This window comes from Aulonocara stuartgranti (assembly GCF_965226115.1).
Source record: "Aulonocara stuartgranti genome assembly, chromosome: 17".
Taxonomy (NCBI): domain Eukaryota; kingdom Metazoa; phylum Chordata; class Actinopteri; order Cichliformes; family Cichlidae; genus Aulonocara; species Aulonocara stuartgranti.
The window spans coordinates 6,055,241-6,075,670 of NC_138953.1; the positions used below are offsets into that span (position 1 = coordinate 6,055,241).

Genomic DNA, 20,430 nt, shown 5'->3' on the forward strand with positions numbered 1-20,430 from the left:
TTTAGTTAGCACAGACCTTAAACACTTAAAGCTGTAAGCTAATGATAGTTATATAAGAGCAGATGCTGCTGGTGCAATAAGCTGTAGTTTTACGTCTAATGGATGATGATCTGATTAGTCGACTAATCGCAAAAATAATCGGTGACTAGTCGACTATCAAAATAATCGTTTGTGGCAGCCCTACTGCTGACACTTGCTGGCATGACTGAAAGTACTGATTAACCCCAACCCGTTTGACAAAAAGCAAACAAGATGTCAAATGCACAACTTTTTGCAAAAGGTATTCATGAAATTGTAGATGCAAAGCTTGATATTGTGTTAATATGGATTTTCCTGGTAACAGCAGTGTTTTAAAGTGGATCTATGTCATACCTGATGTTAAAAGAGAATACACCAAATCGCAACGACAATTGCATCAGGGTGCTTTATATTCTATGGCAAAATTCCTACAATATTAGAAACCCGAGAAATCACACAAACCACTATGAGCAAGGGAGGAAAAAAGAAATCCCTTTAAACAGGACGAAACAGTAGCATAACTAAGGGAGGTTTCAGGGTCACCTGATCTAGCCCTAACTAGAAGTTTGTTTGTTTTTAAAAAAAAGTAAACATAATGTTACAATATGACTGTACTGTAAATTTAAACATATCACGACTCACCCAATTTGCAATGCGGGCCCCAGCTGTGCATGCAGGGAGCTGAGCCTGAACAGTAAAAATGTGTCATTTCAAATATAGATCCAGAAAGCCGCCACTAGCTACCACTTTCCGCACATTTTGAACCACAAAATGTTTTCAATCTTTGCCTACATAAAGCTTCATAACATGTAAGAGGTCTCTGTTCTGTCAATGCATTGATCTTAAATTGAATGTCGTCTGTGTTAAGCAGACTTGGACAAAATAAATCACCACACACACCTTCCTAAAGATTCAGTGCATGTTAAACTAAATGTACAAAACACATTTTCCTGATAAAGCAACAGGTATCAACCATAACATACAAATGACAACGCGGCGAATGGATTTTTCATAAATGCACTGTTATTAAGACTGGAGGTCATTACAGCCTGAATAATGAGTGCTGCAGTGTAACACAACATTCGTCTTTATGGCATGAGATGATTAACTGGATGCAGGATTTGTGTTGGCTACTTTTGCGTGCCAAGGGAGGTAACCTGGGAGCTGTGGTGAGGAAGAAAAACAGCGAACCCATGCTTGGCCAAATTACAGAAATATATAAGGACATTTATGCACAGTCATATAGACGTACACATGAGGATGGAACAAATAACACAGCTTGAGACATCACACGTTGAGAAGTTTGTTCATTCTTGTTTGACACCTGAACGGTTTAAATTGGCAAACGCTCTGTGTCTGTACACGAGCGGATTATATAAAAAGGAGGACAGTTTTTGAGTTGTGACCCTCATTTGCGGCAGGAAACCTCACTGCCAAAGTACACACATAAAATGCACAAACACACAAATTTCCTCTTTTACCTGTTCAATTTGTAGGAAAACTATCTCACAGGATAGCGACCCTGCCTGACAGAAAACGGTGAAGATTAGTCTAGGCCAGGGGTTGGCAACCTGCGGCTCTTTAGTCGTTATAGTGCGGCTCCGTGTGGTTTGGGAAAATAAATTTGTCTGTTTTTTTAAGTAATTAGCTGAAGTGTATTTTATTTATGTTAATTCTTTTTTTTAACTTGTACTTCTAAATTGGAAGATTATTGTGATATTGAAACACAAACATAAAATGATATTCTATTATTTTTTGATCGCTCAAAATAAGCGTCGCACTTGCGGAAGCCGATATACCCGCCGAAACGCCGTGCCTTTATCGAGACTTTCAACCCCAGGTAGGCCAATTATGGATCTTCGGATCCACATTATGTCGGCAGCTGTTCTCCACCGTGAACTATGTTAAAAACAAACACCGCTCACGCCTCACAGATGACAGCTTACAGTCCTGCATAAAGATGAAAGTGACTTCGTACAGCCCCGATTTCCAGACGCTGTGCGCAGAGGTTCAGGAGCAGAAGTCCCATTGTAAACCTATCACGGCAGACCCGACGATGTTTGCATGAACAGGCTTTTCAGCATCTCTTTATTGACCACTTTTCACACACGGTTGCTGTACAGCCGGCTGTAGCTTTTCAGCTCACAGCCGCACAGACGTTAAAGCGGCGAGGCGTGATTGCGGGTGCCACTCAGGTGCGTCCGCCTCCACTGCAGCGCCTCTTTAAGAGTTCAAAATGTGTTAATTACATAAATAAAATTTTATTTATGTCATGATAGAGAAATATAGAGAAAATTTAATTTTCTCTATAGCAGTTCATGAATTTCATAAGCAACACACCTTAGTTGTTCACACAAAGCATAAAGGTAAAAAAAAACAAAAAAACAATATATACAGTGTTATCTTCATTTTAGATGTCAAAAAGTATTTGCGGCTCCCAGTGTTTTCTTTTGCGTGGAAATTGCTTCCAAATGGCTCTTTGGGTGCTAAAGGTTGCTGACCCCTGGTCTAGGCAGAGGAGGAAGAGAGACATAGAGAAAGAAAAAAATGGAAAGGAAGAGAGGATTAAAGTAGGAAGAGGAAGAAATGAACAGTGATCAAGCAGATGATGACACAAAAGTGACCCATGATAAAAGCAGGGAGAGCTGGTGTTTGAGGTTGAGAGTCTGAAGAGATCAAAGGCCGAGAAGGAAAAAGACAGAGGCAGAAAAAGAAATGCAAACAAAGAGAGATTAGACATGTGCACCTGTTGGTTTTGGCACGCGTGGAGTGCAGTCGATAGGCCCAGAAACTCTTATGTAGACCTTTGGTTAGGGAAAGAAATACGACTTACAGCGAGCCCAGTGATTATCTTGGACCTAACATAGACCTTGGACTTAAGATGTGATCAAGTGGTTGGCACATTGGCTTCAAATCAAACCCAAACATGCTGCAAATACTTGTATGTCATATGTTTTCACATCCATTACTCATGAGTAATTAGCAATGTTACTCACCCTTGTTTCTTCAAGTTTGTCTGCTTTTAACCAAAGTTATGTTTGTAGAGTCACTGTGTCGAAATGATTCTACCTTCATAATCACGCCTTTGAGATGCAAGCTCCTTAACTGAACACTTGCACCAACCTTAGCTAAATCAAGGCAGGTGGAAGAAAGGCTTCAAATGCAACATGAGGAGCTGCTGACGGCAGAATTAAAACAGACAAGGGGAACAAATGAGAGCCAAACCGTTTTGTTTTTCTAAAACACAATAAAATATATTTATTAGTGAAAACAAATAGTAGTAGTCAGACTTTAACAATCCTCTCTCAAGCATGTCTGACTCTTCTGATTAGAGTGTATGCAGCTCCCATTTATGTCACGTAGCTCAATCTAAAGGTAGCTTAGCTAGATGGCAGGCTAACTAATAAAATAAATAAAAGAAACTGATGACGGTCCATTCCACTTATTCATCTGTGGTGAATAAATGCATTATTTGGCATTTGAGCATACATTTATTTAACTAGCACAAGTGGAATTATGCTTACAAGCTAACTAGTGCTACATGGTTACGTTAAAATGTGCTGAGTAATATTAAAGTACATTCAGGTTTATGTTTAAGTTCTGAAAGAACTTTTTCCTTTATGAAATTTCCATTACAAACGCCGCCTCTATAAGTCTGTACACACTGGTGGGAATAACAGCCATAAATTACAGTAGAAAAAACACTATTATATGAGTCATTTCATCTACAATCATAATCTATTTCACAATCTCTTATTTGCCTGAAAACCTGGATGGATGGATGGTTTGAAAGACTGCTTAAGGGCAGTAGGTCTCAAAAATGGTAGGTGGTGAAAATCTTTGAAATGAAAAATATGCATCTGTTTAACTAAACTGTTTTCTCGGTTGGAAATTTGGATTAGATTACCTACTGATATTTTTGTTTTTGTTGTACTTGTCATGTTGTTTCAATCCAACATGCAAGCTGAATAAAAATAGAACATTCTTAATTTTTTGTCTACAAAAATACTCAACATTTTATTCAGAAATTGTCGGTACTAGTTTTTGCCAGGTCAGGTTTTTTTGTTTTTGTTTTTTTTAGTGTGGGCTCAAATGTGGGACTTTACAGGGCCGATTATCTAGGTAATAAGATTTGAGATGCAGCTTCATGAGAAGAAAGGGCAGTGATATGTACTATTTATTTTTCTCCCTATAGCACTTCTTACCAGCAGCCAACTATGTGTTTTGTTTTGAATAGACACACATATGAGATTCTCTTTAGCTCAGAATTGAAACAACTAAATTCCCGGAGGATAGGCAGAATGAGTGAGCACAGATGTCGGAAAGGGCTAATACAAAAAAAAAAAAAAAAAAAAAAGGAAAACAAAGCAAGCCATCTCCCTTATTAGCCATAAATAAATGAATGAATGAATCATCTGGAACTGGCTGAATAAAGAGAAAATTTAGCCTCTGGCAGATTCTCCTGTCTTTTGTCAAGTCTGTGAAGCAAAGTGTTCTCACCCCAGCAAGTACAGGCCTATTTCCTGTATGGTAATTTAAAGAAACATGACTGCCAAGGTGTTTATTTGTATTTTTTAAATACCTGCAGATACAGATTACTCACATTAAATTGAGGAAAAGGAATTAAACCAATGCATCAATGTCAGTTTCAACATCATAGGACCTACAAGCCTGCAGCAACTTAAAGTACTATTAAGTAAGGGTCCAACCTAGTTCACCTGAAATTTGTGCAAATACAGAATTTGAGTTAAAAACCAATATGAACTCTCCTATATGCAAAGGATATAGATATATAGTAAATCCAAGGCACACACACACACACACACACACACACACACACACACACTTTCATCAACATGTCAACTGTTGGGGGGGTGTCAGGGTTTTTTTTGTTTTGTTTTTTTCCCTGAGCTGTCTAAACATCGAAAACCTCTCCTATTCAGATTCATGAGTCGATCGCTGGTGTGTGCAGAAGCTTGAGCATGAGTGCTTTCAAAAGGGAGAGAGAGGGAGAGAGTTCCCCAAGGACATTCACAAGTTTCTAGTATGTAAATGGAAAATGGCTTTGCTGCTGTAAAAGCCAGGAGGGGGAGAGACGTGCTTCTTTGATGATGTATGCAGGAGACATATGACGACTCCTCTCGAAGAAGATTCACCCATTTGGCATTCCTGCTGCGGCGGTCAACGTGCTCGGTTTGGCACCTCATTAAACACCGAAATAATATTCACATTCTAAGAATGGGTAGGTAGATTATATGAGTCCATGATTTTACACTTACTATAAAAGTCGGTCTCATTTTTTATTTGAGTGCCTTACTTTTTTTTTTTTAAGTCAAAATTAGATCCACTGAGTAAGTTAATCATTTTATTTGTTCCTTCCTTATCTCATACTTTACAATATACAGTCACATCACTAAAACTAACCAAGTGCAGAGGAGTGTAAATCAGCACGCCACTACAAATGTGGGCACAAACGCACGCAGACGCAGACTACACCACCAGTGAACACAGATACCTGTTCCCACAGAGCTCAGTATCAGCCTAACAGTGCTTTCACACATAGACCAGGTAACGCAGACAGACTAACGTTTCCGGGAAAGGTAAGAGGTGTTGGCTGCACTCCTGTGACTGAGCAGGATTAAAAACTCCTACTTGCTTCAGATCAAGGACAAAACACCATCAAAGACTTTCTTTATTTTGCATTTGTGTGTGTGGTTAGTGTTGCATTTGTGTGTGTGGTTAGTGTTACAATTATTCTTCAATTTTGCTAAACTCGAGCTTTGCAACGGACTATTTCCATCTTTTATATACAGCCTATGTTTTGACTCTAAAACAGGAAGTTCCATGTGGGAAAATGGCTAAAGGAACTCGCATTTGGCAGAGAGCCGTGAAAATGCAAGCCAAAGACAGACGCCTGTATGCAAATTAGTCATGACGCTCTCAATTCAGCTTCACTGAAATCATCAATGGGAGCACGCGGGCACATTTGCATAGACTTGCAAGCATTCGAAAGCAGCAAAACCTGTGAAAAATCTCACGTTTTTGATTGGGGTAGCACGGGCAAGGCTATTTGTAAATCTGAAAGGGATGAACCTCAGACACATTCTGCCAGAGCAAATGAAACATGAGCTCTCAGCTTTGTCCAATTCCCAGGCTACACAGCCTGAGCACATTTTCTGAAAACATGCATTATTATATCACAATTGTTTAAAAAAAAAAACTAAGTCCATAACAAGTGAAGAAAAGCTGCACATTGTCACCCTGTTCGCTTGCCAGTTAGATACCAGCAGAAAACCTGGCCAGCTGACGTACTGATGCCTGGGCTGGAGTATTTGAGAATAATTGGCATGACACCAGCCAACCAAGCCTAAAACAAACCTGGTCTACTGAAAAGTAAAGATCTGGGAAACAGAAGTGTGGAAGTCAAGAGAGGATGAGGAGGAGTGGATGAGACCGGATAAAATGAGACTGTAGTGTTCTTGTAGAAAGCGTTATAACTGGGCTTCTGCCAGAAAAAAACAAAAACTTTAAAAAGAAAGAAATAAAGGAGACAGACCAGCTTGCTTGGCTATTGACTCAACATTAAGACCTCTCAGCTAGAATGCCAGGACTGATTTCAAAAACACGCCGTCTGTCTGTTGGATGAGAGACGTTTTCTTTGTGAACCACAGATTTTCTAAATTCAGGAAGTAACGGGGGACACGATCTATACTGAAAAGCAGTAAAATCATTTAAAGGGATTCTCCACAGGTTACGTCACAGAAAGGATCATGACATTAAGGACTGGCTTGCAGGTTTTGGGTGAGTACATATAAGTGACGGTATAGTCAGAAGAGATTCAGGCTGTAAATTGTACAGAAAAACATGTCAGAAACCTAAAAACAGTCTATTCATACTACACCAATACACATCAACAGTAACAGGTTTGTTGAGCCTGACCACAAGTTGACACACTCAGAAAGCAGGACATGCCAACTGTTTGTTACAACCAAGTCAAACAGGAGGAGATCACATAGAGAACCTGGACAGACGCACTTAAGACAGTGTAAACAAGCATAGGATAACTGGTAAGTTTCTTAAACTCAACGCCTACAAGTGAAATGTGCTGCAAGAACATCTTAAGATGGTCCCCGTGCAACAAGAGCAATATGACTTTATGAGTCAGACCTCACGTGAGACATTATTGGTCATCAAATCCCGACTTGACTAAAAAAACCATTATATTGTACTGGCGCAATCTATGCGAAGTGTACACAGTACGCCTGGATTTTTCATTGTTTATCCAGGGAACAAATATCATTTTGCAGTCTTTATTTCAGAGAGCTGCACTGTTTGGCGATCTTGAGTAAAGCTGGCCATCTCCGTGTCAAACACTGAGGCCTGTTTGGCCTAATGCTCATGTTCCATTACTTTTGAGTCAGCCTAAACCAAATAAACCACTCGTTTAGTAGACACATATCTGAGCTCAGAGACACTGATAGCTAAACACAGTTGTGCATGTAGCTTTTTATGAGTCTCCATGTTTATAAGACTTGTGTATGTGTGTGTATAGGCAGACATAAAGATATGGATAGCACCAGAGCGCGACAGTAGGGATTCACACGCATTTGGAACAGTTAAAGTGGTGTTTCGGAGTCTACCAGCATTTCATCTCATGCTCAAAGCTGTGACACTCCTCCTTGCCTCCTAATTAGCGAGCTGTAGCACATTTTCCCCCTTTGCCATTTTCTGTGCAAGAAAAACAACAACGCATTTCTTTTCATCTTCCAACCAGCCTTGTCTTACAGAGACAGACGGAGGCAGAGAGTCCAGAGTTCAACTCATTAGTCCAGGTCACTTCCTGATTCATCTTCAAAGCCAGCAAGCCAGCAGCGTACAAAAGGCAAAGGACATGGTTTCACATGCCACCACCCACAGACACAATTACACCATGAATCAAGAGAAGATGAAGATGTTCGAGAAGATAGGCAAAGAAGTAGAAACAGTGAAAGCATTTTTAATCCACTGAAACCTGAAGGCATAAAGATCATACTTTTCTTTTTTTTCCTGAGGTATTCCAGCAATGCTGAAACCAGTGCCACAAAAACCCAAATGTCAAAGTATCTCTAGCATTTACAGCATTATAACCATGGACTTTACTGTCTTTTAGCTCGTTATTTTTGCTTTAAAGACCAATTGTTTTCATGTTTAAAGGTCAGTCATTGAAACAAAAGGGTGTTGAGACCAAAACAGAGCCAGAGGCCCAACGTTGCTAATATTGCTCTGTGTTTGATGTATGGGGATGGATTGCAGACAGACTCCAATGACAAATATTTGTGTTCTATGATCGTACTACATATTACTAGATATGTACCACATTTTAGTTCACGTTGAGGCATTGTAGTGCAATGGCTTAAGTGGACAAAACTGTGTGGTTACTACCTGGACATCTTTAAATGGAGCTGGAGGCTTGTTGCCTCCAATTGCCCAAAAATGTAATCACTGCTGCTTTTCACAAAATAAAATCAAAGGTTTACTCGGCTACAGTACACCTTCTTCATATTGTGTTTTAGTCAAATTTAAGGTTGCTTACCTGTGAATTCACACATGCACACACTATACACGCTACCACAGCTTTACATCGGTGCACTGATGGGCCTTGGGCCTGTAAATTTACACAAGGTTTCCATGTTTTACTGTCTCGCAGTATGTGAATAAAGAAGTTAGACCACCTCCATGACCCTGCGACCCTAGAGTTTGGGAGGCGTCTTACAAATCCTCAGAAACTGAGAGAAGACTGCTGCCACTGTGCTTTTGTGTGTTTGTGAGTGTGTGTGAGACTCCACAATATGAAAGCCTGCCATTTCTTGGCTGCGACCGATTCACACGATCTTTTCTACTCTAGTTTTCATTCCAACCCCCAGCACCTACTTTAGCATTTTCTGTCTATGCTCTGAACTGCACGCTGCCTTAAAGCGTGCTGTTACTTATGCGCAGTCAGATCTCCACCCCCCCCTCCCAAAGAAAATGCACTTACCATATACAAAAAAACCCCAACAAAAACAAAAAACTGCAACTAGGCATAAAAACATGGGTGAAAATTTGAGACACCCTCGGAATAAGCGCTCCTTAACAAAAGTAAAAGTTGGGCGATTATATATGCGACTCAGAGCACCGAGAAAGAGGCGTAAGCAGAGAAAGAGAAACGAGGGAAAAAAGGCATGCAAAACAGTCTGATCTGCTTCTCCACAGTTGGAGCTCCAACTCTCCTCATCAAGAATGTAAAGCCTCTTCTGCAGGAGTGTGCGCATGCATCCGTGAGAGTGTGTGTGTGTGTGTGTGTGTGTGTGTGTGTGTGCGTGCGCGCATTTTGAGGGGGATGGGGACCATGTTGTCTGGGGGGCAGGGGGAGTGGGAGCTGGTCCCCGTATTCTCTTTGCCCTCCCAAATGGGCATTTTGTTCACTGCCCCCCTTTGCCTTCACCACAACCCCCGCCCCTTTCCTTTCCCCTCTCTCTCTCTTATTCAGGCGGAGTTCATTTTGAGTCTCGCCCATTGTGGCGAATGAAGGGACTGACTTGCTAAAGGGTGGCCTGGGGTCCCCTGGCTCACACTGCCAGGTCATCTCCTGTTGGAGCTAACTAAGTAACACTGGCTGGAATCTAGAAAAAGAAAACACAAAGCTTGGATCACCAATAAAGATCCTCTCTCTCTTTCACACATGCACACACATTCATTGTGGCTTATGTGTGTGTGAGAGAATTAGTGTGTAGAAAAGAGAGGGCAGAGGGAGGGTGACGGCGAATGGGACATGAAGAGTGAGAGGGGTAACAGAGAAAGAGAGAATCATTAAGAAAAAGTGAGAATGAGCCGATTAAGCACAGCCTGTTAATTAGTTCTTATCACTAATAAGCAGAGGGCCGAGTTAGCTACTTTTGCTAAAAACCTGGAGCGCTGCGCAACGACAGGATTTAGCTCAACACACAGGAGATAACTGCGTGGATAATTTCAGTTGTCAGGAAAGTTGATGATGAAACTATACAAATATTATATACATTTGGACCAAAAGTTACTGCTGGATTATTGTGGTCTCAATATCTTATGTATATCTCAGTGTTTTGTCACACGTACTGTGGTTAAATCAGAATAAAAGGTTACGCAATATTGTTACTATTTTCACTCAGTTTGGGAAAGCTCAGCTTTTTTAAGTGTTGCTTTAAAAAAAAATATAAGCCCAGTCGATGCGTTTCCTACAGTAGATGTCAGTCTGCAATCCCTCCTAACAGAAAAAAGCGCTGACTGGCACAGAAGCCAAGCACTATAGACAGGATCAGCTCCAACAATTGAATCTTAGCCAACCAAAAGAAATACAGATTGAGTGCGTTCTCTGCTTAGAGATCCTTCTTTCTAACATGGGCCCAAAGCCGTTGCAAACTTGTGTACGCTAGAAAGCTTCGCTGATGAAAATAGTAGTTTTATCTTGCACAACACATGAGTTTCTGGTCTACCGCTGCCTCGACTGAGTGGTACATTTGTGTTATTGTGTGCCTCAGATGTTTAGTGGGTTAGCTAGGATCCAAACTTACATTTGAAAAACACAAAAGTATGTAGCTTTAGACCTACAAGGTAAAAATTGCGAGTGCGATGGATTTGAAAAGAGTTCTTTGTTTGTTTGTAGTTTGCACAAATCAACAAAGTGTGTTAACTGTTGCCACGTGTCATTGTAGCACTAAGTTCACGTATACCCTAGGGTTGTCATGACACTAGAATTGCAAAATCCGTGCTAATACCCAGTAAAGCAGTCCATACCATCTGATACCACGGGATAGAGTTTGAACCCATCCTCCAACAACAGAAGGAACGGCAAAGAAGTTGTTTCTTGAAAAAGCCAAGTTGTTCATTTTTAACAAATTTTCCCAAATTATAAGATAGATTTAACAAAATACGCACTTAAGATCAAGTTTAAAGGTTTTATTCATTTCTATAATTTTTTTTGATAAATTCACTTTAGATCATGAAGGTCAAATGTAGGTCAAATGATAGAACTTATTAATAAACAGAGTACAACAAACAAGACCATACCTAACATCACTGTGAAAGATTGAACTGGTCACTCCCTGCACTTTAAAACAGACCTCACAGCAAAAGAAGAAACAGATTTTAAGAAATTATTGTAAACGTAGAAAAGTTAAAGTTCATCATCTTGTCCACATCTGCCGGCAGCCTCTCTCTCATCCACTGGTCACACTGCTCTGCCTCAGTCTGCAGCTCTTTAGGTGTGAAAACCCCATCTGATTTGGCTGCTCTGCTCCGGACAAGTTTTCAAAACTCAGGACCATCTTCTCGGTTCAGCAACGTTCCTTCGCTGCTCTGCACAGCCAGTAACATGTCCAGTTGTCCCCATGTCCATAATCTGCTCCGTCACAGCTCAATATTCCACCTGTTATTCATGTTTTATCCATCTACACTGAGCTCAGCTGCTATATTAATGGTAACAGATGGCTATTGTGTCCAATGTGACTATTGGGCAATTGCTAATAGATAAATAGTGAAACTAGTTGACATTCATATTTCAGGGCTATACTTCTTTATTTAAGAACATTTAGTTCATTGTTCTGTGAATAATGCCAGATGCTAGCTCTACCTGCAAGTGGCCCACTTAGCTTTATATCAGGTTAAACCGATAAGGACAGTATGTTTACAGCTTCCTAATCTAACTGCTTAACTTCAAAGCACTGCGACAGCAGCCAAGGAAACATTCCATCGAGATTCTTAACAGGAGCTTGGCATTTTAGGAGCAGGTCAGGAGGAAAAAAAAAAAAAAAAAAGAGAGTGTGCAACCAAAACAGTTACAAAAATGTACAGGCTTAAGAGGCTGTGGGGGAAAAAAACAAAACAAAACAAAAAAAACACAGCAAAACCAATTTCAGTCAAAGCCAAACTGAGAGGCCCTCCTTTAACTAAGAAATGTGGAAAACGGATCAAAAAGCGGTGAGTTAAATGATCTGGCCACGACAGTACAGACAGATTTAAACCACAACAGCTGGTGCAGAAGGAGAAGAACATCAGTTTCATGCTTTGTCCTGACCGCTGTCCAACGGGAGCCAAGAGGCAGTGCAGCAGGCTGTACTTAAACTGGCTGAAAATGTAAAGGGATCTGACCGAAATGATGGAAAGCTGTATCATGTAAACGCTCTGGAAAAAAATATATTTCTTTCCATAAAGCTCTTCCAACAGCCTTGCAGTCCAAAACGACTCAAACACAAAACAATCTACAATTTGTATTTACAAGTCAAATTTTACAACCTGACATGGATAACTTAGAAAATGTCACTTAAAACATGTGGAAAATTTCTCTTTTATCTGCTGAAGGAAGAAAGTTTTCTATGCTCAACTTTTTGATACGCCAAGTACTCTGGTAGCCCATCATTGTCTAGTATGCAACTTACGCAAGTGTGATGTGGAAATGTGATGTACTAAAGCCTTTAGTGCATACACACTGAGAACAGACAGAAGATAAACTTTTGAAACCAAGAAATGTGCAAATCAGACTGTGGACACCTTTTTTTCTTTTGAGAAAAAAAAAAGTGTGAATGGGAGTTTGTATGAATCTCAAGTTTCATCAGTGATCTTTCAGCCTGGTGCTGTTATGAAGACATTTTCTTAAAACTACCACACAGTCAAATTAGCACTGATCCAAAACCACAGGCTTTCATATTTGAGCACCATGCATATCTGCACAAATGTAACAACAGTCCACCCAACAATAGCTAGACAATAGGCATTAATTTAAAAGTCTGAACTAATAAAGTAAAGTCAACATTCCCACCTCTGGAGCCACGTCAAAAAATAAAAATAAAAGAAGATGGCCTCCTTGGTCATAATCATATTAAACAGTAGACTCTAATAAGACCAATAGATGCCCTACCCAAGCTAAGAAACAATAAGAAAAAAAAAAAAAGAGACAAAATTATTAAAAATGACCTCCTTAAATCCAGACAGCTTCTATCTGACAGTAATACCCAACTCCTAGTTTGATCCAAGAATTCTAGGGACCTCGCAGCGTTTGGTGTGTGCTCGGTTTAGAAGCCAGACACACTGTTCTCAAAGGCAGTTTGGTTATAAAGGGTGCCTGAACCCCTCAGTGGCTGGAATTAGGCCCAAACACACAAGCAGCCATTGATTTAATAAAAACTCTTTACTCTATTCTCTCCTGCATTGTAACAGAAGTAACAATCGACAGAGCTGGGCTGCTTCCCAGGATTTTGGACAGCCCAAGAATTTTGAAGACCAATGTGAAAGTCATCCCAAGTTTAAAACACTACAGACGTTGCTGTGGGACCTTGCAGCTGTTGGCAGAGAGCCCTGTTTTTTTCCAGCAAAATGAACAAAGGAAAACAAATTCTCAGTTTCGACTGAACAGTGCAACTTTCAAATTATAGAAGAAAAAAAAAAAACTCTTGCCAATAAATGTAGACAGCGTATAGCCTCGAATGTGCACGATGCTCATTTGCAATTCAGCAAGGATAAAAACAATAAAGAACAAAAAAAGAAAACATTAAAGCTGCACACACTGCAAAACATTGCAGCTTGAAGTTATGAAGTATTCATGCATCTTCAGCAACTTGGGAGCAAGAATCTAATAACTATGTTTTAAAAGCAGGTAGTTTTAAAGCAACAGAAACTTTTCTGTGCAATAAAAGCTTGGGGGAAAAAAAGACACTGTTAAAATGGAAAAAGAACAGACAGTCCAGCACAGCCTCAGGGGGCTCATATACCAATGAGATGCATCACAATTTATGGTCAGAATGAAAAAAGAAGAAAAACTTCTGGCCTTGCTATTCAATTCAAGGTCGACTAATTCACAGCACTCCTGGTTCTATTAACCAAACACATAAAAAGAGATCGGAGGGAAAGGCAAACAGTGCATACCATTAATGGGATGAGGTTAGAATCCAATCAAGGTTAAACAAAGTAACCACATGTCACATTAACAGAGATCGTTAAAAACCAGACAGGAAGACTTTTAACCCATTCCCCCATAAATCCTATGGTTGAGCCGCAAACACCCAAGAATTTTACTTTGCTTTTAACATTTGATCTTGTGCTTGTTGTTTCAATGTGGATACTTTCTTTCTGTAAAGTGTGGGAAAGCTTAAAGTTGTGGTCTTTAGATAATAAGGATATAGAACAATCTGAAGATTAGGCTGCGACAGTCCATCAATTCTTCTGAGCACTTTTCCAGTTCCACGGCCACAGGGGGACTGCAACTTATCACAGTTGTCATGGGGCAAAAGGCAAAGCCCATCACTAGGCTAACACAAAATGACAACCATTCAAATTTACTCTGCTTCCACTACTTGAAATTCTGTCATTCGTATTTAGACCTTGGCCTACTAGGGTAGCAACAAGGCAAGACTCAATCCAAATTAGTATTCACTGTCTAGGAACCAAGAATGTACGTACCAACTCACGAGCCAGTCTCCATACAAGGTTAGAGCTGAGCCAACGAAAGATTTTCCTAGTTGTTCCTAGTAAAATTAATTCGTTTATACATTGGTTCACCTCTGCTGGCACAAAATAAAATATTAATTACAGAATATCGGTTTAAATATGTGAACTGCATTTTAATTAAGTGAGACAACTGGGTTAGTTCACATTTGCTGTGACGACTTTACGATCTAACCCTGCTCAGACTCACTCATTTAAATGCCAGATAAAAAGAACAACAAGAATGCTCAAGAGTTCATCAGAATAAAATTTTACTGCAACATCATGCAGAGCTTCTGTTTGAATACTTGCATAATAAACATAGTAAAGATGGAGGAATGAATGAGACTGTTTCCATCAGTGAAACAGTCTCATATTTTGTCATTTGCAGAAGTACACTTACTGAAAGAGAAAACTTGGTCGCAATACATAACCTCTGTGCCCCGAAGAAAGGGAACTAAAAACAGCCCCATTATAGCTGGAACAAGGCAAGAGCAGAGACGTGCTGAAAAGACACTGAAAAGCTCATATTCCCATTAGATGAGGACTATTGAAAATAAAAAGTTCTATAAGACACCTCTTCTTTCATATAATCTGGGTTATAATCAGCTGAAAATGCTCTCAGACTACCAGGTTCCAATCTGAGCAGACAGGCTGCACAGTGGCTCACAAATAAATCGTAATCATGTTGTTAATTGAATGATCTGCTTCAACATGCACACTTAGAGAAGGCTCAAAGTCAAAAGAGAGAGAGTGTGGATGGGGAATAGTAACAGTCCCAGATGAAGCGGTGGGCCTGTGAGGCTCATAGTAACCTTGACTGAGCACAGAGCCATGCAGGCAACGCAGTAAGAGGCAAGAAGGCTTTGAAGCTGTACTGCAGAGAGCCTAGCAGGAATTCTGATGTCCTGCTGTATATCCTCAAACCTTCCTCCTCCCCCACCCTGTCTCTGCAACTGATTCAATATAAAGTGAGGGAACGGGAACACAGGCCAATAAAAGAGAAAGAAGAGAAATGGGAGCAAGAAGATTAGAATAAAGGTAGATGGAGACCGAGAGAGACAGAGGAGTGCATGTTAAATCAAATCAAGCCAAGTCTAGGTTAAAGAAACCAACAAAGTGTCAATCTCAGCTCTGTTACCATTGGACTGATCCCAAACCAGAAAATAGCAGAGTGAAGACATTGTCAGAGCTACCCCAACACAAACCTTCACTACGCTATCAATATTCAATTAGGGGGCCAGGGATAAATGGACGAGCCAGCCTCAGGGGTTCAGCCTCAAACCATACTGTTGTATGAGGATTGAGGCCCTTGAAACTAACACAGTGAAACTTTCTTTATAAATAAGCAGCCAGTAGTGCATACATGCTTCTCAACGTTAAAAGCAATCAGGCTATGTACGTTTAACATCTCTCTTTACTGCATGTTTACAAGTGATCAAGCCTGTTGCTCCACTTACTGGTCAGTTTCTTCCCCTCTGCTGTTGGACACATGAACAATAACCGTATGACTGTTCCCACCACTAACACATGACCCTACGCTGTGTTCACTGCATCACCCCATGTTTGGCACTGATCACCACCTGCACTCATGTATATATCATGTATATATCTATCTACTTAGCACTTTTAATTCTTATTCTTATATTTTTTTATGACAGTATGTTTGCACTGAAGCACCGCAGCAATTTCCTAATGTTGTAAACCTGCTCAACATTTGGCAATAAACCCCTTTCTGATTCTGATTCTGAAAAGTAGCTGCAGTCGTGTGTTTTGTAAGAAAAGAGATTGAATTTCCTATCGAGATCCAAAACTAAACTTGCCATCTTCAGCCTTCTGCTTAAGCCTGCAGGAAATTGAACATGAAAAGCTCTATGGGTATCTAAGACCTTCTCCTTTCACAATAAGCAGTCGTAATGTAGAAATCTTCATCATAAATTATTCAGGAAGATATGAAACGTCTCAAAAGGGAAAACTGTCATCAAGTTTCTGATTGATACGTTGCAAACCTGCAAAGTCTGACCCTACCTACAGTAGGGTTTCACCACTAAATCAAATACATATATATTTATATTTATATTAAGAGCAGACCTGTCAGCGTAAAAGCATCAGCTGTAAGCCCTCAAGTCCCCTGATGACTAAGTCAATGACAGAGTGAACAGAGTGACTCAGAAACACCGATGAGAGGCGAGCCTCAAATTACACATCTGCCAGAGAATGAGGGGTGGGGTGCAGAGGGGTACAATTACATTTTAAATGGGCATGCTGGGATGCTCACTTGATGGCAAAATCCTCAGATCTCATCTGAAAAGGCAGCGCGTGAACTCGGCACATAGCTCAGTGGACAAAGAAACCTGAAGAACTCCTTTAAGAGATAATGAGGGCCAGCTGTGACTCAAGAAATTAAAGACTTTTAATGAAAATCAGTGATTCTGTTTGGATACAAACATATGTGGAAAAGATTGTTTTTCTTTTAAAGAGAGAAAGGGACAAAAAAAATTAGCTGAACTGGCACATCTCTGAATTTCAATCAGGCACGATATGAGCACCACAGCCGATGTCCTTTCGTGGCCTGAAACAGACCCTTGCAGTTGTGTTTTCACTGGAAAACCACTCTGGCAAATCTGTGAAATGTGCCACTTCAATTGAAGTAAGTAAAAAAACAAAAAAAAGCTTCACGCCAAGTCAGATTTTCAGAGCTCTGCAACATCTTCATAGCTCAAAACCGTTTTCCCCTGACACGGGGGAAGGATGCCGACTGCTGAACACTTCATTTTGTACGCTGCTGTATGAATGCGAAATTAGTCACGAGAATCTAAGTGAGGCCGACAATAAGCGGAGATCATTTCGTATTAATTACATCTTTGTCACTGATGGAGGCGTTTTACTCTCGTTTGAGGGGAAAACAGCTATTAATTCAAAGTATTCACACCAACAGGAGCTGAAAACAAGAATTGCACAGGGAGAGGGAAAAAAGTCAGAGAAAGGGAGAGCGATAACGATGGAAAGAACCAGAAACGGGGCGGCGAGAGCACAAACTGGAGCTCAGGGAGGGGATGAGCGGTGACAACAGCAGATCCGGTGGGATCAGAGGAAGCCCTCAAAGCCGACTCCCAAAGCTGGGATGAAGGCGGCTCAGTGTGGAAGCAGAGAAGATGAAACACCATTTGGGGCCGAGGCCCCCCCGCTGCTGCGCCTCTGTGTTCGGGGCCTGCGAGCTCCTCTGCCTCTGAAGTGCTAAACACCTCCTTCACACCCCTGGCACTGCACCCTCCTGCCATTTGGTGATTTAATGCAGCACTGCACGGATGGATGATTATCATATAGTGCATTTACTCGTCTACTGGGGCTGTAACAATGCAGTCATTCTCACTGATGACTCTGGCTTCTTTTTAGAGTCGAAGCATTTTTTGTTTGGTCACTACAATACTAAGAATGAGTCCCCAAAAATGCTCACTTCAGTATCACACAAGATGAACACAAATCTGCTTGCAAGATGGAGTGATTGAGTTTGGAATTTTTGAATGAAATGACTTCCACTCTCCAAAGAAAGATCTGTCTCTCATGTCCACCGACTCGCTGTTGAATGGGTTCATTTCGGCTGGTATCTCATGAGATCAAAACTCCAAAACATCTGCATCTTTATTTTGACTGTGACGCTTGCTTGGCGGACAACAAACACTGATCACGACCAAACTAATCCCTTATCTTGAAAGCAGTCGGCGGGGTGTCTTTAGAAGGCAATGAAGCACACAGCTAGAAGCAGAAAATTGTGACAATTGCAGATTTCCTCCTTTTGGACCTGAATATTTTTGGTGTTTTGGGGCTTTTAAATAGACAGAAGGACTAAGAAGATGTGACCACAGAAATTTCAATTTTGTGGAGTTTTATTAATTAAATTATTAGACAAATCTACAAAAACAAATTCTAAAATTGCTAAAAACATTGCTCATGAAGAAAACATGTATCAGTGGCAGCTTTAGGTGCAATCATTTGTGCTAGAACTGATGCTGAGAGAGTGTGTTTCTATCCACGTGAAATCCAGGCTGTTTGCGTTTAATCATAAACCATCACCAGCTCTTTCTGGGGGAAATATGATTTTCTGGATGAGCCCATATGCTGCAGCAGATTGACTTGCGGGAGATTATTTATCAACCAGGTAAAAGATAAACTCGAGTATGTGCACAATGACATGTGCTCAGGAGCACACAGCGGGACAGAGGGCACTCATTTTTAAGAAATTATGACGTGCATTATGAAGGACACTTTGTCCCGCTTTTTGTTGGCATTTTCAGGTAGCGCGCACAAAAAACAAACACACACAGAGAGTGTAGTAATAACTGAAGGTATTGGAATTTAAATAAATTTCATTATTACTGGGACTACTTAAGAGCTTAAAAAAAGAATAAAAGGGTAAAACGCCAGCCTTTCAGAACCTCAAACCTCCGGCGTGTTCATGTCCCAGATAAACGCGTCCCAACTTCAAAGAGCCTGTTGTTACACTGCAACATAGAAGCTTATTGTTTCGCAACACTTTTAACATCTCTCTCGACAAACTATCTTTTCTGCGGTTATGAGAGTATTGTTGTTATTATTTTAGTTTTGCGCTGTGCAGGCCTGTTTTAGAGCTCCTGTTTGCGCCAGAAAAAAACCCATTAAAACCCGCTCCAACTCGCTCGACGTGACACGAGCGGAGGTTATCTGCTTTGCACCCAAACACATTCAGCGGTTCTTCAAACAACTTGGTGTCTTTTATTTGTTTTATTTAATTACCTGCATAGTGAAGACTCCCAGCTCCTGAGAGGACAGCTTTTTCATTTGTTCGGCCAAGACTTGCGCTTCTTCCAGGATGGAAAACTCCGTCTCGGCTCCGCAATATCCACTAGAAAGAGCCAAGCAGATTAACACGAAGCTCCGCGAAAAAGCCATGAAGCCTCCGCGCGAGCCAATGTGTTTATCCCGAAAAGCAGCGCGCGCGTTCAGTCTCAAAAACAGAGGTTTCTCCGCTGACCGCCTCGCCATGATGGTTGAGGGGGTTTACAAACTGGAGAAGCACGGAGTCAGAACGGGTGGTTTTGAGGGGGGGAACTTCAAGGGAAACTACTTTTACAACTTTGCAGCGTAGAGTACGTGTGCCCTTTCTCTCCGGTACAAGTCTCCAGAATTCCCAGCGACACAAATCATTGCACCTCCTTGAAATCCCTCCAGAGAAGAAAGCAAATCCATGCGGGGCAGGGAATATGTTTATTCTTTCTTTTCTTCCCCCTTACGTTGTCGGTGTTCCCTCTTCGATCAGTGGCTCCAACTCCTGGAAGTCTGGCAAAGTGTGTGTGAGCCGGAGAGTCACCACAAAGGGGGTGAAAGTAGTAGGCGTGGAAACACCGAGGAGTCCTGCCGGCGCCTGGATCTGACGATCAATGGATCAGGCTTTCGCGATGCCTTCAGTAGCTCCGTGAAAAAGAACACCGCCGATATGAAATAACCCTGTTTTATAGATAAATACGATGGGAAGAGTTTTTATTTCTCAGTCCCAATTCTTCAACGTGTGACAAAACAGGTTTATATTCATATATGAGTGGTGCATATAAATTACTGCTCAAAAACAGAGAAATCTCTTTAATTCGAGGTTCATCGAAAGCACCATCACGCCTTCAAAGATTTCTTACCAGTCACCAAAAAGGGAAGCGCCTCTGGGGAGTTTCACAATGATTTATTATTTTTAACTCTGTATTTTATTTATAGACTTGAAAAAATAATTAATCTTTTAATGGTTTAATTTCAGCTAAAAGCTAATTTTATCGAAATAACCCAAATCACTGATTTAGGTTGAAAGGCCCTGCAGTGCAGTGTGAGACAGCGACCTTGTATCCATAGGGATGAAGCAGCTTGGATAACGTGCGTTTCTCTCTCTCTCTCTCTCTCTCTCTCTCTCTCTCTCTCTCT

General features: G+C 40.8%; 1 protein-coding gene across 1 annotated transcript in view; it reads right to left on the minus strand.

Annotated features, from left to right (window-relative positions):
* The window catches only part of cachd1 (cache domain containing 1), a 101,357-nt gene extending 81,464 nt beyond the window's left edge, over window positions 1-19,893 (minus strand). Inside the window, exon 1 of the mRNA XM_082510092.1 lies at window positions 19,261-19,893. Coding sequence (XP_082366218.1) covers window positions 19,261-19,509 — 249 coding nt within the window. The 5' untranslated portion in view covers window positions 19,510-19,893. The remainder of the gene's footprint in view (window positions 1-19,260) is intronic.
* Window positions 19,894-20,430: the final 537 nt, after the last annotated feature.